Source organism: Aspergillus eucalypticola (assembly GCF_003184535.1).
Source record: "Aspergillus eucalypticola CBS 122712 chromosome Unknown BO83scaffold_9, whole genome shotgun sequence".
Classification (NCBI taxonomy): Eukaryota; Fungi; Ascomycota; class Eurotiomycetes; order Eurotiales; family Aspergillaceae; genus Aspergillus; species Aspergillus eucalypticola.
Genome location: NW_020290283.1, coordinates 326,053 through 351,671, shown reverse-complemented (window position 1 = coordinate 351,671; position 25,619 = coordinate 326,053). Strand labels below are relative to the sequence as shown.

At 48.9% G+C, this 25,619-nt stretch overlaps 12 protein-coding genes and 1 non-coding gene across 13 annotated transcripts; 6 read left to right on the top strand and 7 right to left on the bottom strand.

Moving 5' to 3' along the window:
- Positions 1-36: 36 nt before the first annotated feature.
- On the bottom strand, positions 37-953 carry BO83DRAFT_463318 (uncharacterized protein; the record flags this gene model as incomplete). The annotated part of the gene is made up of 3 exons (XM_025537336.1): positions 37-378; positions 437-665; positions 721-953. The coding sequence occupies 3 exons, from the start codon at positions 951-953 to the stop codon at positions 37-39; spliced, it is 804 nt and encodes a 267-aa protein (XP_025389207.1).
- Positions 954-2,068: 1,115 nt separating this feature from the next.
- Positions 2,069-2,476, top strand: BO83DRAFT_463317 (uncharacterized protein; the record flags this gene model as incomplete). Its single annotated transcript, XM_025537335.1, has 1 exon — positions 2,069-2,476. One exon carries the CDS (start codon positions 2,069-2,071, stop codon positions 2,474-2,476), a length of 408 nt encoding a protein of 135 aa, XP_025389206.1.
- Positions 2,477-3,132: 656 nt separating this feature from the next.
- BO83DRAFT_387691 (M4 family metallopeptidase) lies at positions 3,133-4,375 on the top strand (the record flags this gene model as incomplete). The annotated part of the gene is made up of 3 exons (XM_025532729.1): positions 3,133-3,167; positions 3,324-3,887; positions 3,955-4,375. The coding sequence occupies 3 exons, from the start codon at positions 3,133-3,135 to the stop codon at positions 4,373-4,375; spliced, it is 1,020 nt and encodes a 339-aa protein (XP_025389205.1).
- A 1,146-nt stretch (positions 4,376-5,521) lies between these two features.
- On the top strand, positions 5,522-6,674 carry BO83DRAFT_463315 (uncharacterized protein; the record flags this gene model as incomplete). Its single annotated transcript, XM_025537334.1, has 2 exons — positions 5,522-5,582; positions 5,647-6,674. 2 exons carry the CDS (start codon positions 5,522-5,524, stop codon positions 6,672-6,674), a joined length of 1,089 nt encoding a protein of 362 aa, XP_025389204.1.
- Positions 6,675-7,939: 1,265 nt separating this feature from the next.
- BO83DRAFT_425961 (uncharacterized protein) lies at positions 7,940-8,254 on the top strand (the record flags this gene model as incomplete). Its single annotated transcript, XM_025535240.1, has 2 exons — positions 7,940-8,065; positions 8,117-8,254. The coding sequence occupies 2 exons, from the start codon at positions 7,940-7,942 to the stop codon at positions 8,252-8,254; spliced, it is 264 nt and encodes an 87-aa protein (XP_025389203.1).
- A 1,220-nt stretch (positions 8,255-9,474) lies between these two features.
- On the top strand, positions 9,475-10,466 carry BO83DRAFT_310272 (NAD(P)-dependent oxidoreductase; the record flags this gene model as incomplete). Its single annotated transcript, XM_025527433.1, has 2 exons — positions 9,475-9,983; positions 10,043-10,466. 2 exons carry the CDS (start codon positions 9,475-9,477, stop codon positions 10,464-10,466), a joined length of 933 nt encoding a protein of 310 aa, XP_025389202.1.
- Positions 10,467-10,698: 232 nt separating this feature from the next.
- On the bottom strand, positions 10,699-10,779 carry BO83DRAFT_t125. The gene has a single exon. It is a non-coding gene; the product is annotated as a tRNA-Ser (tRNA).
- Positions 10,780-10,876: 97 nt separating this feature from the next.
- Positions 10,877-11,698, bottom strand: BO83DRAFT_436484 (uncharacterized protein). The gene is made up of 2 exons (XM_025535959.1): positions 11,193-11,698; positions 10,877-11,116 (listed from the first exon to the last, which is right to left on the bottom strand). The coding sequence occupies exons 1-2, from the start codon at positions 11,413-11,415 to the stop codon at positions 11,085-11,087; spliced, it is 255 nt and encodes an 84-aa protein (XP_025389201.1). The 5' UTR covers positions 11,416-11,698; the 3' UTR covers positions 10,877-11,084.
- A 298-nt stretch (positions 11,699-11,996) lies between these two features.
- BO83DRAFT_358619 (endonuclease/exonuclease/phosphatase family protein) lies at positions 11,997-13,129 on the bottom strand. The gene has a single exon (XM_025529316.1). The coding sequence runs from the start codon at positions 13,083-13,085 to the stop codon at positions 12,120-12,122; it is 966 nt and encodes a 321-aa protein (XP_025389200.1). The 5' UTR covers positions 13,086-13,129; the 3' UTR covers positions 11,997-12,119.
- A 148-nt stretch (positions 13,130-13,277) lies between these two features.
- Positions 13,278-15,526, bottom strand: BO83DRAFT_463311 (carboxylesterase; the record flags this gene model as incomplete). The annotated part of the gene is made up of 3 exons (XM_025537333.1): positions 13,278-14,537; positions 14,590-14,795; positions 14,842-15,526. 3 exons carry the CDS (start codon positions 15,524-15,526, stop codon positions 13,302-13,304), a joined length of 2,127 nt encoding a protein of 708 aa, XP_025389199.1. The 3' UTR covers positions 13,278-13,301.
- A 587-nt stretch (positions 15,527-16,113) lies between these two features.
- BO83DRAFT_358616 (Zn(II)2Cys6 transcription factor domain-containing protein) lies at positions 16,114-18,158 on the bottom strand. Its single transcript, XM_025529315.1, has 2 exons — positions 17,967-18,158; positions 16,114-17,911 (listed from the first exon to the last, which is right to left on the bottom strand). Exons 1-2 carry the CDS (start codon positions 18,044-18,046, stop codon positions 16,195-16,197), a joined length of 1,797 nt encoding a protein of 598 aa, XP_025389198.1. The 5' UTR covers positions 18,047-18,158; the 3' UTR covers positions 16,114-16,194.
- Positions 18,159-19,251: 1,093 nt separating this feature from the next.
- BO83DRAFT_463305 (sugar porter family MFS transporter) lies at positions 19,252-21,133 on the top strand (the record flags this gene model as incomplete). Its single annotated transcript, XM_025537332.1, has 2 exons — positions 19,252-19,928; positions 20,003-21,133. The coding sequence occupies exons 1-2, from the start codon at positions 19,434-19,436 to the stop codon at positions 21,131-21,133; spliced, it is 1,626 nt and encodes a 541-aa protein (XP_025389197.1). The 5' UTR covers positions 19,252-19,433.
- Positions 21,134-21,600: 467 nt separating this feature from the next.
- BO83DRAFT_463295 (multicopper oxidase) lies at positions 21,601-24,124 on the bottom strand (the record flags this gene model as incomplete). The annotated part of the gene is made up of 9 exons (XM_025537331.1): positions 21,601-22,047; positions 22,142-22,731; positions 22,782-22,926; positions 22,980-23,035; positions 23,095-23,179; positions 23,237-23,481; positions 23,532-23,555; positions 23,614-23,722; positions 23,780-24,124. 9 exons carry the CDS (start codon positions 24,122-24,124, stop codon positions 21,625-21,627), a joined length of 2,022 nt encoding a protein of 673 aa, XP_025389196.1. The 3' UTR covers positions 21,601-21,624.
- Between the last annotated feature and the right edge of the window lie 1,495 nt (positions 24,125-25,619).

The following is a 25,619-nucleotide window of genomic DNA, read 5'->3' as shown; positions in this document are numbered from 1 at the left end:
CTCACTGTCATCCAAATGTTAGCGCGGCTCAACGAATCAAGTAAGCCTAGGCGGTATAGAAGGCCAATGAGCAAAGGCAGTGAGGACATACTCCAGCTCCTCAAGGAAATTCGACATAGAATAATACTGGCCCGAGTCTGCTGGGGGAAGCGTTTCGTAGCCAGTGAGGAATGTTGACGGTAGCGGTTCGATTGTCTGCTGGCACTGATAGCTTCCGTACAGTCGAGCCTCTTCCAAGAAAAAAGGATAGTTGTAGTTGTAGCTGTATTGCGATACTGTGTTTCCGTCACGGGCGTACTGGCATTGCTGTACCTCTTCTTCAAATCGGACGCGGCATTTTCTTCGCTTGTTCCAGTTTTCGCGTGAGCTGAGGATTATCTGCACAATGAGGTATTAGCATCGATGGGTGAAGTGGTAGGTAGTGTCTCTGACTCACACTAGGGACTGAATGGATGGTTATGCTCCAGAACCGGCCAAGCAGAGACTTTCCATTTGTAGAGTCGTTGGACATTGAAGATTCTTCTGAAAGTCCCCAAATGCTGGGTTTTCGCTTCAGAGAAGGCTTTCTAGGAGCTTGTGCCTGGGGTGCCTCGCTCGGTGTTGGACTGGAGCTTCTGCTAGACTTTAGTGGACCGTAGAGCCAGGTAATGTCGCTATCTTTGTCCCTGCATCAAGTCAGTATGTCACGGTTCAGGAACACGATGACTGGGCTGGACTTACCAGGAGATAAACGCCGCTGGCATGCGAATGGTTTGCCTGGTAGAAGCCAGCCATGCTCTCCAAAGAGCATTTTCGAATCGACATCTAACAAGACTATGCTGGTTTATCTGGCGAACATGTTTTCTAGTAGCCCACATCTCATCATACGTCCAGGAATGTGCAAGATAGTCAACATTGACTTTGGCATCCTCTTCAATCCAGAGATCATCGCGCACAGCCCCGGGTCGGGACATGGTAGCCTCGAGGGGGCTGAGGAATAGGAAACGGGAAATGGAGAAGGGAGAAGGTAGAGGGTGGTGATAGTGACAGGGAGTGAATGGTCGTCTCGTCTAAGTTAGTCGTGATCTTGAAATACCAGTAGGAGGATGAGGATGACTGGAATTAATATACAGAACGGCAAGAATGCAAGCACGCTCTATCTGTCTACCAGGCAAATGTCCGGTCTACTCTATCGACACTTCGTTAGCACAGTATCAGTCCCACAGCTGATAAGAGCTCTACATGTCATACTTCATGGTTCCCACTCAGAACACGGGCTAAACCAGACGCGTGAATCTGATATCGAGCCTGATTGGCGAACCAATTTTTACAAAAGGTCTATTTGGGGTAGCTCCCCGGTTGCGGAGAGCTGGAAACACGGTGCGCAGAGGTGTTGCAGTGGCCCAGCCGCCCGGGACAGCCGAGTTACCGAAGATGGGGAATGGTGGACATGACAGCCGGCGCCACCAGTACCGATGAGGCCGAGCAGGGAAAGAGGAGTTGTAACCATGGGGTGACATCTGGCTTTGTCAAGGGACGCGTCCGGGGCTGTTAAAGTCTCCCAGCCAACCACAACTTCGCTGGGTGGCCGGAACATTCAGCCGCCCAATCAGCACCCCGAATTCCACATACTACGCCAGAACATCAGAATCTGACTCCTGGGCCATGCCCTGAAATATGCTCTCGGCTGCGATATCCTCGATCCGTGGCGACAGCTGGGAGCTCTACTTGAGTGGGGGATCTAGACCTGCCGATGAGCGATATGGGATTCCCGATCTCCTTCCTTAACGAGCCCAGCCCTTCCTGCACAGCCATGAACCACCGTATCGAATACATCGCTACCACTTACCAGCCTAGCATACCATATCTTCCATAGACTCATGATGTCTGCGAAGAAGAATGCTCGGCGTTTTCTCGCTTCGCCTGCGGTTGTCGCCCCCGCCCTATCTCGTAGAGGATCCATATCAGAGATTTTTGCGGGGAATGCCCCAGGTCGTAGACGGGCAGAAAGTATTTGAAGCAAGCAGGTATCGAGCAGAAGTACTTTGTGCCCTTCATCACACTCCCCTACTCTATCAAATAAAAAAAGATGCCTTGGTCCCTTGGAAAATCTCTAGGCCTGATTGGTCGCGGGCAAGAACCACTCTCCTTCTCTCTTACCGGAAGCCCTACTCTTTGCGCGAACACCCCTTACATCTCGGATCTCAACGCCTCGAGGCTTCTCTCCACACCGGATCGTACCGAAGCAGATGCCCGCTGGACTTACCACACGGAACGAGATTACGAACCTGAAGACAGCTTCAAAGAGCACGCCGTGATGTGCCTTCCGTGTTGCCATCATACCGAAGACAACCAGCCGGGTATGGACGATACTCCTCTGGATAGAAAGGCCCGTAATGCTCTCGAAGAGTATTCCAATTCTTTCGATGAATATCGTCTGCTCAAACGGAGGTTATCTACGTTATCGCACTCGCCACGGAGCGAGAAAGCTGCATAACCGTCACAATGTCGTGCAATAAGCTGCAATGCATGCAGTTTGTAGCAAGTCAGCCTGGCTTAATTTACGGCGCTACCAATGATCGGGATGTTTTGGAAGGAACCTGTAACACTATGCTTATTCTCGAGCATTTAGCTATATGTAATTAAAGTGGCATGAAATTCATGGTCGGATGTTTCCCATTTTAACAATGCATGCAACTTCGTTATCGTTGCTACTCTACACAATCTTCACTGCAAGCTGCTTTCAGCACGACTTCTATAGCACACTCTGTATAGCACATCCAACAGTCTACTGGGCTATATGAAAGATTGTGAGATAGACCGAAGCGCAATTTGTCGCTCAGATTAAGTCGAGTGGCGATTCCTTATCAAATGCTACAGATGCGAATATTTTGGCTTTATTGCTATCAATTCTAGAACTGCTGCACGCAGGGCTGGAATGCAACGTAGCTATCTATGTATCGGAAACAGTAGCAGTGGCGAGGCCCAATGTTTCGGAAGACTGCCGCGTTATCCTAATCCATGGTGTGCGATCCAGACCTGCCTTCGAACCTGATCTTAGTCAGGCCGCATTGATCATACTGTTTTTCCATGGTCGATGTCAACACGAGATGTCTTTATCGTGTTACAAGCTTTCTACGCGCAATCACCATAATGGCTGTGCATATAGAATCCTTGTCTGATAACACGTATGTGTAAAACTGATAGAATTGTCTAGGCTTATATTATTATTGCTCGCTTCGTAGATACTACTCTTGATTCTAGTACACTCAGTCAAGGAATAACGGATTGCAATTAGTACTATCACCGCCCAAAAGTTCCATCTTGCTTGACACATTTTCAAGGCACCAAGCCATCACGACCAGCCATGTCCACCAGGGACCATCACACTTGCACCTTCATCCAACCTCAAATCCTCCACCACATCAGCACCTCCCCCAACGCCCCCTCCAAAGCCCAACGCGCCGCCATCCGCACCATCACTCTCGCCAACGACATCCACCACATCCGCCTCTCCTCCTTCCAAACATCTCCCTGACACCGCACGCCCAAGCCCGCGACATCTACGACTGCCGCAACAAGCGCGGTCTCCTAGGCCTGCTCATACGCACCGAATCCTCCTCCGGCCCGACCACCCAAGATGACCCCGTAAACCACGTGTACAACAGCTTTGGCATCTTCCTGTATGTTCTTTCATCCGTGCTGGACCGTCGATCCATCGACAACAACGGTCTCCGTCTCATCGGGTGTCTCCACTATGACAAGACCCTAGACAATGCGTTCTGGAATGGGCAGGAAATCATCTTCGGCGACGGGGATGGGGTATACTTTACTGGGTTCCCGAAGAGTCTGGATGTCGTCGTGCATGAGCTGATGCATGGTGTGACGGATCATACAGCTGGGTCCTTGTACGAGGGACAGTCTGGGGCGCTGAGTGAGAGTATTTCACATGTGCTTGCTTATGTTGTTGAGCAGTGGTGGAGGGGACAAGGGGTCGTGGAGGCGGATTGGGTGGTTGGGAGGGGGGTTAGTGTTTGGCCGAAGGGAAAGAAATGTGCTGGTTGCTGGTGTTGGGGAGATGGGACTGAGGTCGTTGAAGGCGCCGGGGACGGCGTATGATGATGCTGTTCTTGGAAGGGATGGGCAGCCGAGCCATATGAATGTGTTTGTATATACGGAGAAGGATAATGGGGGTGTGCATTGGAATTCGGGCATTCCGAGTCATGCCTTTTACCTTTGTGCTGTGGGCTTTGGGGGACGGAGTTGGGAAAGAGCTGCGGTGGTTTGGTATCAAGCGTTAACTGATCCGAGAGTTGAGCCGAATTGTAGCTTTGAGATGTTTGCATGTGTGACGGTGGATATTGCGGAGGCGATGTTTGGGGGAGAGGCTGGGTGATTGGTGAGAAGGGCGTGGGTGGAGGTTGGAGTTGAAGTTGGAGTTGAGGTTGGAGAGGTGTTGTGGACGGTGAAGGATCGATGCTGGCTGCTAGTAATCATGGATTTAGCTTCGATTTTATGAGTGTCTGGGGGTAGTATTAGGTTTCGCAATTACTCTTTCGATAATTATAGACGGTGCAAAAAACACTATAGCCATGTCCTACTGCTTCCGCTGCTACTATCGAAGCCATTGCTAGTGAGCATCAACATATAGTGCCATTCTGATGCCCGTATTCCTTGAATATTTGTAAGTAGATGGAATTATCCCAATCCTTCCAGATCCCAAGGATGCAAGCAACTTGATGATCATAGAGCATACCCATAACCTGACAACAGTGCGTTGTATGGCAGTAGCATGAATGCATGTAGAATGCACATCTCTGGAGCCTACCAAAAGCTGCAGTTAGTACTTTGTCTGCTTAGTAAATTATCAGTTTGAATGGGAGAAACCTAAGGTTATCCTTCTCCTGTACAGTATAGTAGAGCTGTTGGTTCTTCGAGCAATATGATAATATGTCTTTCCCTATCAGGAAATATATGCTAGAAGAGACTGTAGTGAATGATTTCATCCAGGACCTTTTAGGCAATTAAGCACATGGGCTTTCTATACAAGCAGCACAATATGTTTTACCCAATTGATCACTGTCGTGATTTGAAGCCCTCCCTTAACATCACCACCGACATTAAAGCGCTCTTATTGGCTCACATGTTTTTGAAGAGTATTCACTCAACTTCACTGTTCAGTGTTTACAACTACGCGTCTCTTTCCTCCCACCTTAGTTTCCCCTCTCACCCGGAGTAAACAGATTCACGACCCTGTCACAGTCAAAGAAGACTCACTTTGGCGAGTAACAGTGTGCAGGACTGCCTGATAGGCTGTCTACTATCTATCAAGAACCAGTGATCTATTTCAAATCAAAGTAAGTAAAATGAGAAATTTCACTTGATTCTTGGCTCACTTCACCCAAACTCACCTGATTTCTTTATACAGGCCACGCGTTACAGGACTACCAGTCCCCTCTCAGATCTAAAATAGAACTGACTTAGATCATATAATCCAAGGTTCAATTCACAATCGGGTAGAGACTCTTCCTTACATAGTATAATGACAACTCCGAGGAAGGCTTCAAATAGGCCAAAGAAACGGACCCTGGTCCGCTGGGACGGTATGTTCCCCATCCCTTATTCGATGATCTTATCTACCGGTTTAACCGAGGCTAACAAGTATAGAAAACCTGAACGAGCTCCTTTTATTGACTGTTCAGTCCGTTTGCAATACGAAGTCAATCAAGATTCCTTGGGCCGATGTCGCTAATACCATGGGTCATAATGTGACGGAGGGCGCAATCGTACAGCACCTTGCAAAGCTTCGCAGTCGTCGAGTCTCTGCAGACAAGGCTGTCCCCCCTCCCCTTCGACGTGGTGCTACTGCTATGTCCAAGTCTGCTGAAGAAACGCCCACAAAGAGCGTCACAGACGAGGAACCGAAGCCAAAGGGCAGCTCAAGTAAGACCAATGCCTCCGGGTCCCGTGGTAAACCTCGACACCAGAATACATCCTCGGACGAAGAATGGGTCCAAGGAAGGCCTCCAAGATCACGAAGACTGCGAAAAAGAAGAAAGTCGGCGGTCAAAGTTGAGGAAAGCTCTTCAGAGTCTGAGAAGAGTGAAAGCGATGACGACGATAAGCGCATCAGCGTAGCCAGTTCCGATGAGCTTTTGGTTCCTGGTGCAAAATTCCTCGAATACCCCAATGATGCGGAAGGACCACAGAGTAGGATTGTGACACTCAAATACCGTCGCCCTTCTGCGGCCAAAGCAGACATTGCACCCTCCAGACCTCTAGATTTGGCCAACGACACCACTAATGTCAATCCTTCCCTTGTTCTGTCGTCCAGGCAACCCAGAATCCCTTTTGACAACGATCCCGATATGATGGACTTGTTGCCACACAACTTACCAAATCGTTATGTATCCGGGCATACCTCCAATGAACTGCCTGCACTACCTTCAGAAGAGCATATCTCTCCCGATGATCTGTGGAACACTGCACTCGGCCCGCCGTTTCCAACAAGCATGGTCTACTCAGGCTTTAATCCCACTTTCGAAGCGATTGTAAATGACCCTTTAGGATTCTCCCAAGAAGACATTGATAGATATCCCACCTTTGATTCTGGCAGCTATTCGCATATTCCCACCAGTTATACCAGGTCGGACCCGCCATTGAACGACTTTGACATGGATGAGGACGTGAATTGATCGAAATCTTCTTCGAACTGGTAATTATAAATGAATCAAGGCCCGACAGAATTTTCTTTACATACCTTTGCCCTTGCGCTCCTGAAATTTTCGCTTCGATTCAATATTGATAGCCTCGTACACATACTGCAATTTTTTCCATCTTTCCTCTCAGTTCTTCTAATTTTCATCAGTTCATTGCATTAGTTTTCATATCGGAATATTCTGACATGAACGATAATTCTCATGCAATGTTCTCCTTCTCATCCACTCACGTCCTTCACCTCGGATATCTCTGACATCTATGATCAACATAATGTATTTATTTTCGTATTATTTAGCAACATAAACAATCATATCGAAGCAATGAAACACGTCTTATCAGTAGAGTGTGAAAAGAGCGTTGAAGGAGAAGGACAGTATACTAAATATGTCTCCCGCGGTTTAAATACTCGAAACGAAAGGCTGAGATGAATGTAGAAACGAGGCTATTGACAAATAAGCATTCAATCTCCGTGTGCACAATTAACTATCCCACAAACCAAGACGCTGCTGCATATTTATCATTCCTTTCATAAGCGACCGGGTAATAGTTCAATTCGATCAGAAAACTCATTTCGCTTCTCATTCCCGCATTGGTGTACTACTCTATCCGCGGTTTCACCAAACGGAACCACCAACTGCATTTCACTTGTTACTAACAACTAATCCATGCCATTAGTTAGTCACGCGCTTCTCTGTTATTGATGCAAGTTGAGCAGTACTGTGAGTGTAAATCCTCCATTCTCCAAGGAGTGTTAGTGGCGAGAAAATGAACCAGGGGAAACAGAGCGGTGGCGTGTAGTGCAAATGGCACGGCGTTGTATCCGATGACTGGTACTACCAATATTACATTTACTGGTAGTAAAGCTTGAACATCGGTTCAGTCCATCTGGTCTAGCAGGGTGATCTTGAATCTGTTGGTTATGTTTCCCTTAGAGTGAAGAGTAGTCTTCACTTGCATGGAGTATACCAACACGAAAGTTGTAGAAGCCATGTAGTGAAACATCTCATCGATAACTCATCAACCTTTGCATTACCTACACAGAAACTATTATAATCTTACACCAAAATCACTAGAGTTGGTGAAACCTTTCCAATACCTTTCCGCGTGGTCATCTTCAGTATAGATCAAAGGCACCACTTCGCAACTTCAACTGCAACTACGCAATTATCATATCTATTTTTCCTCTACGTTCATATTATCCATCCTTCAAATCCTCCCGTGTCAAAGAAACAAATACATCATGAAACCCATCCTCATCGTCTTCACCTTCGGCCTCCTTATCAACCAGGCCCAGGCCTGTGGCATACCCGGCACATTCTGCCGCCGCTGGGGTGCTAAAGCATGCGAGTGCAATGGAGGACACCTAGTACGTGGAATCAATCTGAATTCTATTGCTTAATGCTAACCATGATTTCAGTTGGAGTGTCAGGCCACCGTGGCTCCGATGGTGGATGGTCAGGGCGGCGAGACCGAGGCGTTCTGGACCAAGATCAGGAACTGTCCTGTACCGGCTGGTGGCGGGTTGCAGTGTGTTGACGAGGCTTGTACTTCTTGAACGGTCAATAAGTGAATGCATGGAGGATTATTTGGTTAGGGGTGATATGCTAGGGTGGATGACTGCGGTGGGATTGCTGTTAGGGGATAGTGGTGGAAGAAATGCTGTTGTACGGTCGGAAAGGGAGCAGGCGTTTCGATTCGCTCTCAGCTGTCGCTTAGGAGAAAGCATATAGACACATAAAGTAGAAAAATGGCGATCTGGTCATCGTTGAGATATTAGTTTTGTTAGGCATGAATGCAGCATCAGCAGTTACTTTGTCAACACAACCACTCGTGCAAAATCTTCTATAGGCTTTTTGGACTTTGTAAGTATGCCCAAACAGGAAGACATACACGGTTGCAAAGAAAATTGCCTACAGTGTAGGAAACGATCTCATCTCGCATATCGGCGACTCCGTGACGAGAGGCGAAAGCTGAACGCTGACGTGGAAAGCTTATCGCATGAGTATAATCGAAGTAGAATCAGTACTCGGCGCTAGACATGCATTTCCGACCTCACCTGATGAGCAATGTAGCTGTGTTATTGGTCCATCGTTGCATAATCGGGCTTGGATCTCCTTGAGATCGAAAACTCTATATGGACATCTTACCAACGAGTGTAGCGGTCTGCAGATGAGATGTGGTATTTCCTTTTTGCTACGATCCTCTGCCTCATCCCTTGCATTAAAGTCAAAGCTTAGGGATAGATATGACGAGCTCCCGCATGGACAATGTGTGAGTGAGACTATCACAAGCTGGACATTACAGACTGGGTTCCGATCGGGTCTCCTATCCACCGCTCGACCATTTCAGTGACCGGTGCTCTGCTCGTTAGCTATTTGGTATAATTCAAGTGGCATAGGAATCTCAGCGTACATTATGCTATTGAAACTCAACTGCACAGGATCTCGGAATTACCCGCGATCTGGTGGATCCTCACCTTTCGGACGAATAACATGCCAATCTAAGTTGCCTCGATGTCTGTCAGCACTAATGCCGGAGCAAAGCTCTAGGCCATGCAAATGACTCATATCAAGATACCAGATCTGACATAAATTAGAGCTACCGAGCACTTCAAATATACGACATCTCCCGCCCAACCTCCACCCATCATCCAATCTATCCTCCACCATGGACCCTTCAACCAACCCCCACCCCCGTCTCGGATGGATCGGTAAGTATCCAACATCCTCCGCTATATAAACTATACGGAGTACTAAATCCCCAGGTCTCGGCTCAATGGGCCAAGCCATGGCCCTGAACCTCCAGGCCCACCTATCGCACATCAACGCCCCATCTCTCAATTTCTTCAATAGAACCGCAGCTCGTGGACTCCCCCTCCATGAGATTGGGGGTGTGCAATACACCAACATCCCCGACCTCATCGCCAGCACCGATATCTGCTTCATCGCCGTGACTGATGATACTGCTGTTCGATCAATCATCGACACCATCGCAACACTGGAACCAGATTATCTGCGCCAGAAACTCATCGTCGATACCACGACTGTCCACCCAGATACGTCTGCCTGGGCAAAACAACGTCTTGGAGAACACGGAGTAACCTACATCGCATCACCGGTATTTGGGGCCACGCCAACTGCGCAAGAAGGCAAGTTATTGTTTGTGGTTGCGGGCGCGGATGAGGCCGTGCAGCGGGTGGAGCCGTACATCGTGGGTGTTATGGGGAGGAAGATGATGAGGTTGGGCGAGGATGTTACGAGGTCTACGTTGTTGAAGTGTACGGGGTGAGTTCTGACCTTCTTAGCCATCCAATCCTCTGTGAATATATCTAATTGATAGTTAGGAACTTCCTCACCGGCGGCATGATGGAGCTCGTCGCTGAAGCACAGGTGTTAGCGGAGAAGTCCGGTCTCGGGAGTGAGGTTCTCGAGGGGTTACTGGAAGAGCAGTATGGTCCTCTTCTTACCTCCATGTCGAAGAGGATGACTGGGGGTTTCTATCTGCCTGAACGGGGTCAGCGACCGTGGTCAGATGTGAATTTGGCCATTAAAGATGTCTCGTTGGGGGTGAGTTGTGCCGAGGGAGCGGGAACCGATTTGCCCGTCGCGCGGGTGGTTTTGGATCATCTCCGGGAGGCTCGGGGGTATGGAGAGGAAACTGGGCGGGCATTAGATTCGTCGTCGATGTATGGGGTGTTGAGAGAGCGTGCGGGACTTGCGTTTGAGTCGGAGAGGGTGAAGCAGAGGGATGCTGGGGGGAGTGATTAAATTGAGGGAGAATGTGGTGGGGAGATATATATATCTTTGATGTCTCTTCCGAACAGCAGAGGACAATTCATGCATGGCGCATTCCTACGACGAAAAATGTTCAAATACATTATAAATGATGCATAAGGCATGTAAAAACCTATTAACACCCGTAATTCGCCCAAGAAATATATAAACCGACGCAAAAAGAGAGTTCTGCTTCCAGAACTACGGGAAGAAAAACAAAAAGAAACGTCAGCGACAGGACTCGAACCTGTGCGGGCGAACCCAATAGATTTCTAGTCTATCGCCTTAACCACTCGGCCACACTGACTAATTGTTGAATTATGGGGAAACTTTCTGCCTTAGGAGCTACTGTCACAGCAAAAGCACTCACCCAATAATTCAAATCAAACTTCTTCCAAACGAGAGTCATTATTCCATATCAAAATTATAATAAACATAAATACTACCCCTTCCCACAGTTACCCGACTATACGATATTTGCATCAAATTTTACAACAAGTAACCCACTTCACCAAATCCCTCGCATACATCCAGCTGGGATACAAACAACAATAAAGCCCCAACACGGCCGTAATCACCACCGCGGACAATCTACTACATCCACTAGTACCACTACTCATCCGGCAGCAGGTCGTCGCTTTGGTCTGTTCCCATCACTTATATCAGCTTTCCTTTCTTCTACCACAACTAAACCAAGCACTTAAAAAGGAATGAACCCACCTTTACTAGGATTATACGGCCTAAAAGACTGCGACCTGTCAGGAGCCGCCTTAGACCCCGACTGCTGCTGCTGCGACTGCTGCTGTGAATCACCCGTATCAGCGTGATGAGCCCGACGATTCAGTTCTTCCCATCTGCCTCCGGAGCTGAGGTCATCGACTGTTTCGACGAGCTGTGAGCCGGTGAGGTGGTATGCGCCGGAGGGTCTGCGTTCGCTGGTCATTGTGTCCAGTTCTTTCTTTGGATTATTTGGATGATGATATTGATAGATCGTTTCAGATGAGATAAGAAGAGATATGGAACATGATGAGGGCGGAGGCGATTTATATCACAGCTTTAGTGGAGTATGACATCGTGGGGGAGGGGGGAGCGGGGAAGACGAACCGTGGTTGTGACGATCCTTGAATGTGTGTTATTGGGGGAGGGAGTGCGGGTGACGCCCCCGAACATGTGGGTGCCAATCATCGGGGCTGCTTGTTACGCGGATATTGCATCAGATATTATTCATCTTATTCATGGAGGGACTATTGTTTGAGGGACAGTTTGGTTTGGTTGGTTGGTTGGTGTTTGGGTAGGGTAGGGTAGGGTTGGTGGTGGGATTGTCGCTTAACCAAAACTATTATACACTGTACGAGAATGGGTTCTTATTTGTGGGGTTGATGATTGCATTGTTGATCTGATGCTACAGATGGTGTGGCATAATCTATGGATGGGGATTCAATAACTAAATGTCCCTGTCTTAGCTACATGCAGCATACGCTTCCTGACCAAAAGAATCAAGTATAGATCTAGCAATTTGCATTTCATTGCATCTTTTCTCAAGTAAAGCTATCTTATTAATCTATTTCTCTTATTAGCTATGAATATTTTCAACTATTGTTCGAATCGCTTATTCTTCCACAACCGAAGCGACCAAAATATTGATGATCACTCATCCACCAAGCCAAAGGAACAGACCAAAGCATGATGATCAGTCCATAAGGGTTCATCGTCAAAAGATCCGCTTATAGTTTTCGGCTCTATTGTCTTGATGTCATGCGGTCGCAGCCCCAGTATACCTATTTTATCAAGCCGATTGGGAAGGAATGGTTGCTTGCCATCTAGGCCCCAAGTTAAGCCAGGTTCTCCGGGCCGAAGAACTGTCCAAGCATCCACCAAGCCATTTTTCTCTAGAAGGCTGTTGTCCTCATCGAGGACAGGATTAAAGTCACCTGCGACTAGACCTTGACCTGCGACGCGAAGGAGGGATGCAACAATAGATACCTGCTTGGGTCGGTGGGAAGGTTTGATTGGCAAAGAGTCTAGGTGAACATTTACTAGACGCAACCGTGTTGGACTGGGTTCCTTAGATGAAGCGACGAATATATCACAGCAGAGAGCGTCCCTAGCAAAGTGACTCGGGAATTTCACCCTCCAAATTGGTCCTATGGCAGTGTTTGTCATGAAGCGTGCCTTTGATAGTAAGGTCATTACCGCAAACGATTGATCGCCCCATGATGTGTCGTCACATTCGCTCGAAAGCCAGAGCTCGCGAACCCGCTCGTCTTTCAAGATTTGCTGGAGGGCTGGCTTTGACACTTCTTGGAGGAAAATGATATCCGGTCGGGGATCTAATCCGATAATACACGTGATTATTTCTGTAACGCGTTTCTCAGTCTGAGGAGACGTCCCATCAATATTCCATGTCAGCAGGACAAGCCTTGAGGTATCGGCACCCCCAACTGGGTCTGCTGGTGTGTTTGTATCGATGTCGGAGGGTGTGGCAATCCAACGTTGGACAGGGTCAAAAGTATGCCAGGACTGGAACTTTGGGGAGGCGCAGGCCCCAGATGGGAGTGGTGTTCCATGTTTCCAGGACAGGAAGCTCGTTTGGGCACGTGTGAAGAAATCCATAGCTTGGGATGGAATGGGTGCTGAATGTACTCAGCAGTGATGAGGGAGTTGGAAAGTGCCTGTGAAGCCAGGGGGGCCTAATACAGCAGGGGACAGTGACCTCTTGCGCACGTGATGATTATAACAGTCAACCGATCAGCCACAGTCAGCTGATCCTCGCAAGTTATTAAATACACTAGCTACCTGTATGCGGTCTAACTAATTGTATTATGAGTCTCACTGTGCAGTCGCATTAGGAGCACTCGGATTCGTCACATGCGGCAACAGCACCTCACAATGCTCCTGATACGGCAGCTCAGACACCTGCGGCCCCGGGTACTGCAACGACGCAACCCTCGGACTATTCACTGTAAACTGTGGCCACTCGAAGCCAAAAAAGAAGTCAATCGTCGAATCATACGATCGCGCCTTCAAGTACGCCGGATCGACATTCGGGTTCCCAGTCCGGGCAAAAGCACCCCACATATCCTGGATCGCGTTGGTGTAGTAGATGTCGTCGCGCACTCGCACGGGCTGATCGAAGATATAGTATGTGCCGAAGACTTCGTACAGATCACTGCTGTGGCAGCGGTAGTATGGAGTATCTGGCTTTCCTACGGGGAAGGTACACAGGTCGTAAAAGTCGTAGTAACTGAGTGCGTAGCCTCGATTGTGGATGTAGAACCAGTGGGACTTGAAGGCCCAGGAGGCGGCTGCGATCCATTGCAGGAGCGTGCCGTCGCAGTATAGCTGGCCTTCGGTGCCGAGGTGAACTGAGGCGTTGTAGACCGAGGTGTAGGTTGTGCTGCTGTTGTAGACCGTGTTGTTGGTTATTGTGTAGAGTCCTGAGTTGAGGGCGGCCTCTGCTTGGGCTTCGTTGATAGCGGCGTCGTTGATGAGGATCTCTAATGCCTCGCTGAAATTGCTCATGCTAGGCCAGAGAGTTGTGGTTGCGAGGGACTGGTATTCCTCGAGCATGTTACCCGTTAGGACGTTGACTGAGTTGATGTACTGTGCTCCGAGTGCGTACCGGGCTTGCGTGTAGTCCGCCGAGTAGTGACCGTCGATGACAGTATACCAACTGATACTGTTATTGCTGATATCAAGCAGGGTCTCTGCGGGTAATGACCGCAGGCAGGAAGCCCGCTGCGTGGCTGTGCCGTTACAGAATTTCTCAATATAGGGTAGGGCGTAAGCTGCAGCGACTTCGGCAGTAGCGACATTCGACTTTCCGGACTGGACGATGCCATTCTGAAAGAGGTCTTCGCCAATGATTGCGGGACATGTAATCAGATCATTGACTGATGACCCACCAGCGGATTGCCCAAATATTGTCACGTTCTTCGGATTGCCCCCGAATCCAGCAATGTTTTGCTTAATCCAGCGCAATGCCTGAATTTTGTCTGTCATCATGTAGTTTCCGTTGAGCTCGCCATCGTTTAGAGCCAAAAGGCCGAATATGTTGAGGCGGTACTGGGTTTGAGTCAGCGAAAGGAAAATTGAGTATTGAGAATTTGCTACATACATTAAACGAGACAACCACAACATCAGAGCGAGACGCAAGACTAGCCCCATCAAAAGTGGAGTCAGCGGCTGAGCCTTGGGTATCCCCACCACCATAGATCCAAACCATCACGGGCTTCCCGTTGTCAGGATCCAAGGAGTCGGCTGATGGGATATGTGGCGTCCAGATGTTGAGAAACAGACAGTCTTCACTATTTCCCCAAGGGTCTGATAAGTTAGCAACCATGTTAATATGCCTGGGTGGGTGACATACTCAGACCATACGAGTTGCCATCAAAGTAACCAAACTGCAAACAGGCCGGTCCGTAACTCGTGGCGTTCACATACGGAATAGTATGATTCCACGGCTGTGCCGGCTGGAATCTTAGATCCCCCGTTGGGGGCTGAGCAAAGCGAATGCCAGCGAAGCGGAATCCCATGTGGTCCCTCACGCCCTCGAAAGTCGTACCGTTGTAAGTGACATTTACACGGGGGAAACCAGAGTAATCCGTGTCTACTTTGTCGACAAGAGGAGCGCTGTTGGTACACAGAAAGCGAAGATCGGAGGTCGAATTCGTGCTGCTTTGAATAACACCGCGCCATGAAGTTGGGGTTGAGGAAGAGCATGATGACCAGAACAGCTGATCAGTAGTGATCCTGCCAAGGTATTGCTGATACTTGAATAAGTTCTCAAAATTGGCGTATTCCTCGCAGCTCAGCAATGCCTCATTCTGTGCTGCGCACACTGCATTGGCATCAGCATAACTCGAGGGCGTGTTGATGAATAGGGCGCTAGGCTTGGTTCCATGAGATGTCCAGTTGCCGTCATTTTCGAAGAAGACTGTAGTATCATCACTCCGTGTGTCGCCTGCAGCACGAGCGAATGTCGGCCCACTGGTGGCAATGGCCACTGCAATAGACAAAGCTGGTGCCACCAGAACATTAAGAGAAACAAACATCCTGCTGACCCACTACGCAATGAAGTCCATGGCTTAGAATCAGTCGAACTGGGTTCAATGGCACACATTGCAGATTTATAGCCCAGAGGTAACTTGCTTTAGCCAGTATGCTAGACTGGTATCAGGCTATTTGCTCTGGGGATCCGTTGTATCCGAGCCATTCGCGCCATCATTACTTTATCTGCAGGGTGGAACTGGCCCGATCTTACTCAAGCACAATGCGGGGAATGGGCGGGGGCAAGGTGGAGATGGGATGAAATAGTGAGTGCACCGTGCGCCAAAATGCTGTGTGGGGGTGAGGGCATACCCACCCGAGCCCACTTCTACAATATCCTGATAGGCTCGGTTGGGTATTATCTTAAGGGACTCGGACCTGTCAATGGGCTGCTTGCTATTAACATCCCGATGGAGGCAAGACTCCGCAGCGGCCAATGCAGACTAGAAGTCTTGGTTTGCTTGACTTCTGAAGACGTAATGTCGTAGGCTTACGAGGTGGATGGATTAGTCCAGCCGAATTTGCCATCATCTTCGTAATAGTAGCTACAGGAAGATCTGATGACATGAGTAATTAGCCCAATGAATTAACACCGGAAAATATATAACATCTATAAGCATCTAAATCGGGTATTTGGGATCTTTCTCATCATACAAATGAGTCGGTATCACTATCAGTAATCAATTGGAGTGAACCCATGGGCAATCTTCCAAGCACCAGTGACTGGATCACGCTCATTCCGCAGATAATGCATGAAGCTTTGATCACGATACGGGCTCCATCTTGCGATTTCTTCCTCCGTTGTTCCTGGAGGGAAGCCGTCTTGGACACGGAAGAGGTTTATGGGTCTAATTCGTGCCTCTTCCGGGACGAGTTCTGTGACTGCTGTCCCGGTATCTACATCCGAATCCACCGAGTATGGGCTGGCGACAAATTCAAGTCCTGGTGTGCTGGGTTGACTTCCGAGATCCGAACGGACTATGCTGCTGCCAAAGTCCTGACAATATGGGTACTGCATTTGATTCGTCGATTCCGGCAGTCCTTCAGATGACTTCATAGCCACTGCGCACACTTCCTCTATTGTTATGATTGTCTGCGACCACCTTGTCCCAGTAATAACCTTGTAGAATGCCTGCAGTCCAGGCGCTTGACCTGCTAGGCTTAATGCCGTTTGTCGAAGCTTGGGTTCTCGGCATTTCAGACTAGTGAACCACAGGGGAATTGAGATGCCAAGTTCAAGCGAAAGTGGAGGTTGGGACCCGTCTGATCGAGCCGAAGCACCCAGCGCGACTTGAGACTGATCCACTATGTTCTGGAATTGCGGAAGGTATGCATCGTTTGCGGTCTCCAACTGACATGTGGAAGTGCCGATCATTACGTATAGCATCTCGTGATAAGCGAGAAGGAGGGCGCCAGTGCTTATTTGTTGCTGTGATAAAGACCCTTTCAAATGCAAGGTTTCCATCAAGTCCGTGAACGCAGCGTACCACACCTTTAGTCTACCAGATAGAGCGAGGCATTGATCGATCAACTCGCGAGGTGGGTGAAATCCTTCAGACTTCAGAAAAAATGGCAGGCAGACACGCTGGAAGAGCTGAGCCTCTGCAAGCAAGAAAACGAGGGCTTCGCGAGCAGCTTTGAGAGAGGCAAACCTCTGTGTCAAGGTATGCTCAGCGTCGGGTAGCAAAGCGCCGACCGGAACAGCGGAAAAGTTAAGCGCCGTTGCCCCAAGACGGATGAAGATTGGAACGATGATTTCCTCCAACCACGCAGTTTTGGATGCCGATATGACCCTAGAAGCTATCTGAGCACGCAATGTGACGATAAGCTGCACGCCTTGACAGTAAAGCAGCGTAGCTTGTGCTGCACCACCCTGAAAACCTTCAATGCACATGAAGAGTATACAGCTGACCAGTCCGACCAGGACATCCCCGTCGCCGCGGTCCAGTCGCTGACGGACTTGAGACATTGAGCGGGAATACCAGCTGATGGCGTCTCGGTGGTACTGATTAAGGCGAACGACATCTCTCTGGCGTTGAAAGGCTATATCTGGACATGGCTCTGGGCTTTCAAACAGGGTGCTCAGGGAGATGATGGCATCCCACACGGCGGGTTCGCTGCGGCAAATCTGGGGAACAATGGTACTCCAGAAATCAACTTCTAGACCCCCGCCGATGAACAGGGCGATATGTTGAAAGTAATAGGCGAATGCGCGACGCTCCTTCCAGACTGTATCCGGGGCCGAGGACAATGGCTTGTCGAGTATTGAAAGGGTTGCAGGTGTGGAGGAAAACGTGCCTAAATTTGGGCCTTCATATCCGCAGTTACGGCCTGTCTTGCTGCAACGAAGACAACTTGGCTTTTCCTGTCCACACTTGACTCTCCGAGCCCTGGAGATAATAGTTGTAAGCTTATGTCGCGGTGATATAGTGTCAGAGCACCTACTTGCAGGTTTTGCAACCCCGCCTCGATCTCAGGGGACCAATTACCGCATCCCTCACCTGGGTGGAGGGAGAAAGACGCATATTGCCAGCATTATTCTTGAGGTCAGTCAATGGAATGATGCATAGCAGACATGTTAGCAGCACGATAGAGAATAATCGAGCGACTCAATGAGAGAAGGAATGTTGATATGGCGGCGATGACTGTTTCATGATGAGGCGATAACTGGTCCTGACACGTGAGTGGCTGATTATGAGGAACGAGTCACGTGGAGCTTGGCTAGGAAAGTAACATGTAGGCTACACCGCATGCAGTTAGTCTGACAGGCGTGCTGATGGAAAATAGGGGCAGATTAAAGATATCAGATTTGACCAATTTGATGTTTATCTTATCAAAGACTAGGTGTTTGTAGGGTAAAACTTCTAGTGGGGGTCAAAGCCGTAGAGTTCTGGTCAACCTTGGTTGGAACCCATTTCATGTCCTGACATTAATTTACCCGTGTTACGAACGGCAATCACTTTTTTTTTTTTTTTTTTTTTTTTTTTTTTTTTCTTTTATAGCCCGTGTTGTCGTTGCTTTTGTCTCCTTTTTGTTCAGCGACTCACAATCATTCTATCCTTTTTCCCCCCTCTATTTCCAGCCTGCCTCACAACAGACAACCAAGTGAAACTGCAAATAAATCGCCAGATTGCAATATGAAGACATAATCAGTAATGTGTGAGAGGCCAATTATTGCTATGGGAGCAACGAGGGCACAGGCTGAGAAACAGGTCAAGACACAACGCGATCACATGACCAGGATCGAACTCTACTGACTGCCGTTGGTACATGCACCTCTCCTTCCAGTTACCGCATTCTTCTTCGAAAGAGGCTATTATATGCTTAGATGTAATATCACTGACCAATAATCCAATGCCTAGAGAATAGCCAGTATCCGAAACCAGTAGAGGTTTCCGCTCAGACGGCCGAGAGTCGAGTGAACAGGTCAGATGAGGATAGAATGGCCGCAATATCCACCTATACGAGCGCAAGACTTGTTCGATGACCTCATCAGCTCACTACGACCCAAGGAAGGGCAAGATTACCCGCCTCGACAGAAGAAGAATTCTTGCCCGCATTTGTTGGACCAGGCCCAATTAGACTCCCAAGGATGTCATGCAACCATCCATCCACCAATCATCCGACGTGGGCGGTTCGTCCCGGGCACTCGATGCGGGGAAATCCGGGGTACATTATAGTCATTCCAGACCGGGAAAGTTACCCCATATTATTCACCCCCGGAGTCCAGCTTCAACCTAATCGGCGAATGTATAGTATTCTACTAGCCGCAACCCTATATGGATCGGCAATTGACTCTGGTATATATATGCCTACGCCCTTCTGGGTATGGGATGGTGGGTTGCTTTTCAGATGATCCACACCCCCCATTCACTAGTAGCACATACATTTGCATCTTAGTCTCCTGCAATCATGGCAGATAGTGACACACCCGACCGATCATCATTTCAATTGAAGAAAGACCTCGCAACTGCCGAGCATGATGAGAATGTTGGCGCGATCGAGTCGACCTCTGATCTGGCCTATGGCGTGGGCGGCATCCGCGGCCTCTTCCGCTCGTGGTATGTCTTCGGGTCGGCGACCCTGGCCTCGCTGGGCGGCTTCTCCATGGGGTATGATATGGGTGTGATTTCTATCATCAACGTGATGGATCAGTTTCATGCCGTGTATCCTCGTTCCGAAACTGCTTTCGGAAAGGGTCTCATGACAGGAATGTTGCTGCTAGGTGCCTTTGTCGGCTGTCTCTTCATGTCCTATTTAGCCGATCGCATCTCGAGAAAGTGGGCCATCACAGTCGTCGTGGTGATCTTCGACATCGGCGCTATCTTGCAGACTGCAGCCGTGAACTACGACATGCTAGTTGCTGGCCGCTTCATTGGCGGTATAGGAGTGGGCACTCTGGCCATGGTACGTACCCTCCTTCCCCTACCCCCAATCATTCACCCTACCTATGTACATACTAAACCTACCCCCCTCTGGAGGGTGCACCACTATACATCTCCGAAACCTCACCCCCCGAGCTCCGCGGAATCCTTCTCGTCCTCGAATCCATCTCCATTACCCTCGGCGTCGTCATCGCCTACTGGATCACCTACGCCACCCGCTACATCCCTAGCGAAGCCTCCTTCCGCCTCCCCTTCGGCCTCCAGATGGTGACCGCCACCCTCCTCGGCATCGGAATCCACTTCTACCCCTACTCCCCGCGCTGGCTCGCTCTCGTCGACCGCCAAGACGACTGTCTCTCCAGCCTCTCCAAACTCCGCGGCCTCCCACGCACAGACCCCCGCATCCAAGCCGAATTCCGCACCATCGTCTCCGAAGTCACCTACCAGCGTATAGTCCAAGACCGCCGCCACCCCGGCGCCACAGGTCTCAAACTCGAGCTCTTCTCCTGGCTGGACCTTTTCTCCCGAGGTACCTGGAAACGCGTCGCGGTGGCCTGCGGCGTGGGATTCTTTCAACAGTTCTCGGGTATTAACGCGTTTATCTACTACGCACCCACATTATTTCAATCCCTGGGACAGTCAGATAGCATGTCTACCATTTTATCCGGCGTGTTCAACGTCATCCAAGCCGTGGCTGCAGTCTTTTGTGCGTTCATTATCGAGGGGGTCGGGCGACGCGCACTAGCTATCTATGGCGCGTTTGGCATGGCCGTAGCGTACATGATTATTGCTATCTTATCTGGGCTGTACTCGGATGACTGGGCAAGCCATGTCGCAGCAGGCTGGGGGTGCGTCGCCATGGCCTTCGTTTTCATCCTAATTTACGGCGTGTCGTATTCCCCGTTGGGGTGGGCGCTTCCGGCAGAGGTGTTTCCTAATGCATCCCGGTCGAAGGGTGTCGCGTTGGCGACGTGTACTATCTGGTTGTCGGATTTTATTATCGGAGTGGTGACTCCCTCCATGTTGTCGGATATCGGCTACAGGACGTATGTGTTCTTTGCGGTCATGTGTACGTTGGCTGGGGTTTGGGCGGTGGTGCTAGTGCCGGAGACGAGTGGGAAGACGCTGGAGGAGATTGATGGGTTGTTTGGGGATGCGGGGGCTAGAGCGGAGAGGGAGATTGTTAGGGATGCCATGGTTGGGGCGGGGGATATGGGGGGTGTTTAGGAGGTGAGTGGGTCTTGTGTAGTTTATTTATAGTATTTTAGGGAATGTTCAGTAGCACCGTGAAATGATTGTGTATGGTCTGATATACGTTGAACCTTCTCACCCAATATGTAATGGCAGATGAAAGCCAGCAAAAGTTGTGCAGCTGGTTGAATTGCATTTGAGCGAAAGGGATGGAACCCGTTCTAAGAGATGATGATTTTTTTTTTTTTGCTTCCTTAGTCGTATTTTGAGGAAAGGACTGAAAGGAGTAAATGATGATAACGAATGTACGATCACATTAGAGGGTTAATGAAAACGAACGTGGCTTCTGAACATCCCTCACTGATGTTCCGTGTCGAGATAAATAGTACTGCGTACAAATACTCAGTACGCCACTAGTCTTTAACCTGACATTGATATCCTCCTTCTACTGCAGTCAATTCCCATCGAATGCTAAATAGGAAGACAATCCACTGACTTGTGCCCCATATGTCTCCCTGGGATGCGTCTCAGACTCCAGAGTCATCTTGGAATCTCGCAGATGCATTCCAGCGATTCTCTTTGTTATCCCACCATTCCTTCCACCCCGTGCATCCATCGTCAATTTGGTCCCGTGCGGTTTGACCCGGATTGATATCTTTGTCTAATAGCTCCTTAATCTTGTCTTTATCTTCAAGAATTTGCAAAGCCAAGCCACCAGAGGCATGCCAGGCAATGTGGCAATGCAGCAGCCACGTGCCTGGATTATCAAGCTTGAAAGCAATCACAATGTAGCCATTTTTGGGTAGCAAAACAACGTCGCGACGAGCCGGATTATCATATGAGAGACTGTCGATGAAGCCCTGCATAGCGTTAGGATCATTACCGATGTCATCGTCGAATGGGTCGTATGATTGCTTCAGCAGAGCGAAATCATGACCATGCAGATGCATCTATTATGACATCAGATTCATTAGCCCGCCCTGTTTGTAGTATGTAGAGACGTAGCCCTACTGAGAGAAATAGCTTTTCGATCGAGAGGCTTACCGGGTGCGCGGCAGGAACGACCTTCTCTCCAGGGGGCTTTTCTTCTTCATCTTGATGTCCACCGTCTATCACCATATATGCCCATGTTGGTTCATCCGTATCTGGGTCCGAATTCAGTTCAAAGAGAGCAGCATTTTCAGGCCAGGTATAATTGCCGTCCAGGTGATTCACAGTCAGATCTTGATAGTTCACCCAGGCAGGTGCCCCGTTGACCTGCCATGCGCCTATTGTCTCATCAGTACCGTTCCATCCGTCTTCAGCGGGCATTGTGAATTTGTCCTGTTTCAGTAGGTCGAACGGAAACCTGACCTGCTGCAGTTGATCCGGTGTTGGCTTCGGTATCATCCAAGGGAACACCGGGATCAGCTTGTCATGGTCTTCATCCCGACACTGTCCTCCATAAGGTGGTCTATATGGAGTGGATATGGGGTCCTCAAGATCCGTGGTATTGTACTGAAAGATACCCTGTCTTTCATTTGGTTCACAGGCGAAATTGTGACAGCCTGAGGCAGGCCAAGTTCGAATCCAATAATTTCGGTTTATATCTTCGGGGTCGGATTTGGTTTCTACGATGACGTGGTACCGCTGACCTAAACCATTTTGTGAGAAATTTCATCCACATGCCTCAGGACAGACTAACCAATTCCAATATATAAAGAATCCATGTCATAGGGATGGACGGGCACCAAATCTGCACCGATGACCTTCATCTTATGTTCGTCGATACTGAAAATGAAGGCGGTGTCTGTTGCGGCATTAATCAGCCGGAGGAGATACTTCTTGCCCTATGACGCCTTATTAGGATGTATGCATGCGATCAAGGGATGTTTCAACTTGCCGGCTTGAGCTGATCTGTCTTGTATCGGTTGTCCGGATATTTACCCGCCCAGCTGCCTGAGTGGTGTTACTACTTTAACCACACAAAAACCTGGAAGGTCCCCCCCAATACCAACCTTTGTTATTGATGAGGATGCTATCCATCTGGATCACAGGACTATTCCCCTCAACCACTCCATAAGTCCATTTGGCGAAGGCGCTCTGGTGAACGTGGTCGGCCAGCATCAGAGGCTCAATGGTTTCATCGAACTCCTCAACCGATGCAGGTCCGTAGATAGTCAACGGTCCAAGCATGCCATCAGTGTATTGGAGGCTGTAATGGCTATGGTACCACGTCGTGCCATACTGTATCGCTTGAAATTCGTAGGTGAATGTATCGTTCACAGCAATAGGACACTGGGTGACACCTGGAACACCATCCGAATAACTGCTGTTGAACATACGGATTCCATGCATATGAATTGCAGTTCCGTTCTTATCCACCTTGTTCGTGACATGGACACCTGGTGCTTATTAACATAAAATCTTGTTGATGGAGAGTGGTAACCCTTACGAACTGTATCACCCCAACACGCCTCTATGATTGTTCATTAATACCGTCTATTTCATAGTATATGTTCAAAGAGAGTCCTTACCGATCCGCGGACCAGGATATGAGCCGTTAATATATTTTCCTTCCGGGAACGAGACACCGTCGGGTGCCAGCGCATCGTTCGAGTCCAGTTTACTCACATCAACGTAGATCTGGGACGTTTTGCTGTTACCCCGTATTCTGAGCACTAGAGGAACTTCCCTACCTACATCTCGAGTTATGCCTGTGGGTGCTTTTATTTCATAGTCCGTATCAATGTCATACACCTCATCCTGGCTGGTTTGTTGCGATGGCTGGAGCCAAAGACTCTGGTTTCCATTCGGTGTGGCTAGGTATTTGTCTTTCAGCCCCGGATACTGGCACTTAAAGTTCTTCGAGGCACCAAGGGGTTGGAATTCCAGCACATCTGTCGGGTCAGCTTGACCGGCTGCCGCAGTAGGCGAACTTGGGTATTCTATTGCTCCATTGGGCGGAAGTGGATACTGTTGAGATGAGAACAAAGATTGGAAGCCAAAGAAGTGGACAAGGGCTGTCCAGCAAGATTCCAACAGCATCTTGGGTCAAGCCACTCTTGGAGATCCGTGCACTGAAATGAACAACCGATGGACTTGCCCATGTGAGAACATCTCCTCTCCTCGGGAGCAGCTAAGCGTAAATAGCCAAGCGCCGGAAGACATAAGAATGGAGCACTAGTCTTGACGTGTTAGTGTTTACGTCAAAGACTCTTGGTGTGGAGAATTCTCCATTGGAAGGTTGCATTGTGAGAAGTATATTGCACTTGACAGCTTCGGATACAGTATCTGGACAAAGCGTTCCGCGTCCGGTAACCTGTCATATAGGTCTATGAGACTCGGTACAGACGCATTCGGCCCGCATGTGGAGGGGGTCCATATTCATGTCCTCCGCCCGAGTACTCTTGTCTGTACCCCAGCCCAACAGCATGTTATTGCGTATGTAGCTCACTATGCAGTGGTACCGAGTTGTACATAACAGGCACAGTATGTCTGTTCTGAAAAAGGTCGATTTGAAGTCTGTCTGTTGCGGCTATCTAAAATGCTAGTCTGCATTTAGCGGAACAAAGGATTTGGCAACGCATTATCGAGTGTGTGTTCGGAGTAAGAAAAGTGGGAAGGCCGTCGCGGAGATATCCGTACGATCCGAAACAAAAGCTTGCGCACCTTCCGCAATCCGGATGACAGATGGGGCCGCGCAACATGATCCGCGGTAGGGTGATGTAACACAAGGCGATAGTTGCCCTAAAACAATAGAATGTAGGTTGCATCGACGGGAAGGCGGTTTTCGTCGCATGACGCAGAGACTTTCCATGGAGGGCGTTTCCGCGGACATTAACTGTAAGTTCGACATCAATTGACCAAATCATTTACTGGGTTTTATGGGAATTATGACGGGATGGATATTGTGCGATCGGGAAATGAGAAATATAAGGGAGTTGTCGGGTTTGGCTATGAGAAAACTTTGTCTTTGTCGTTACCAACAGTGAGGGTGACGAACGACGAATCGAGACATTCAATTTGTTCCATCCAAACATGTTTTTTTCTCGCGTTTATGAGAATGAATTAGCATTCGCCCTTTGGCCCCTCAAGTATAACTGTACGGTTCAGAGTTGGGGACGCCGGGCTTGCCGGATGGTGGATATAATCGCTCTTCAAGATTAGCCGGGTTCCTTCGACATTGTTGCAGTATAAACTGGGGCGAAGGGGATGTCATGAGCCTCCTGTGGCATCCCAATGAAAAAAATGTGGCGAGTCATACAGGTATAGAGGGTCTATTATAGATTTTGAAATTTTTCCTGCCTTCGAACTGCTCGTCCGGCAGAACTCCCGGAAGGGGCGGGTTCATCGTGCAGGCGTCCAATGACATCGCAGAACTGCCATGGCTACTTCACAGGAAGAAATCCAAAAAAAAAAAAAAGAAAAAAGAAAAAAATAGAGGCTAAACTACATCTTAGTCTGACTCGTAATCTGGGCGAAGCAAGTATAGAGTAACACTCTATTCTCACCAGATGCATTTTGCGAAGGTAAGTTCTGG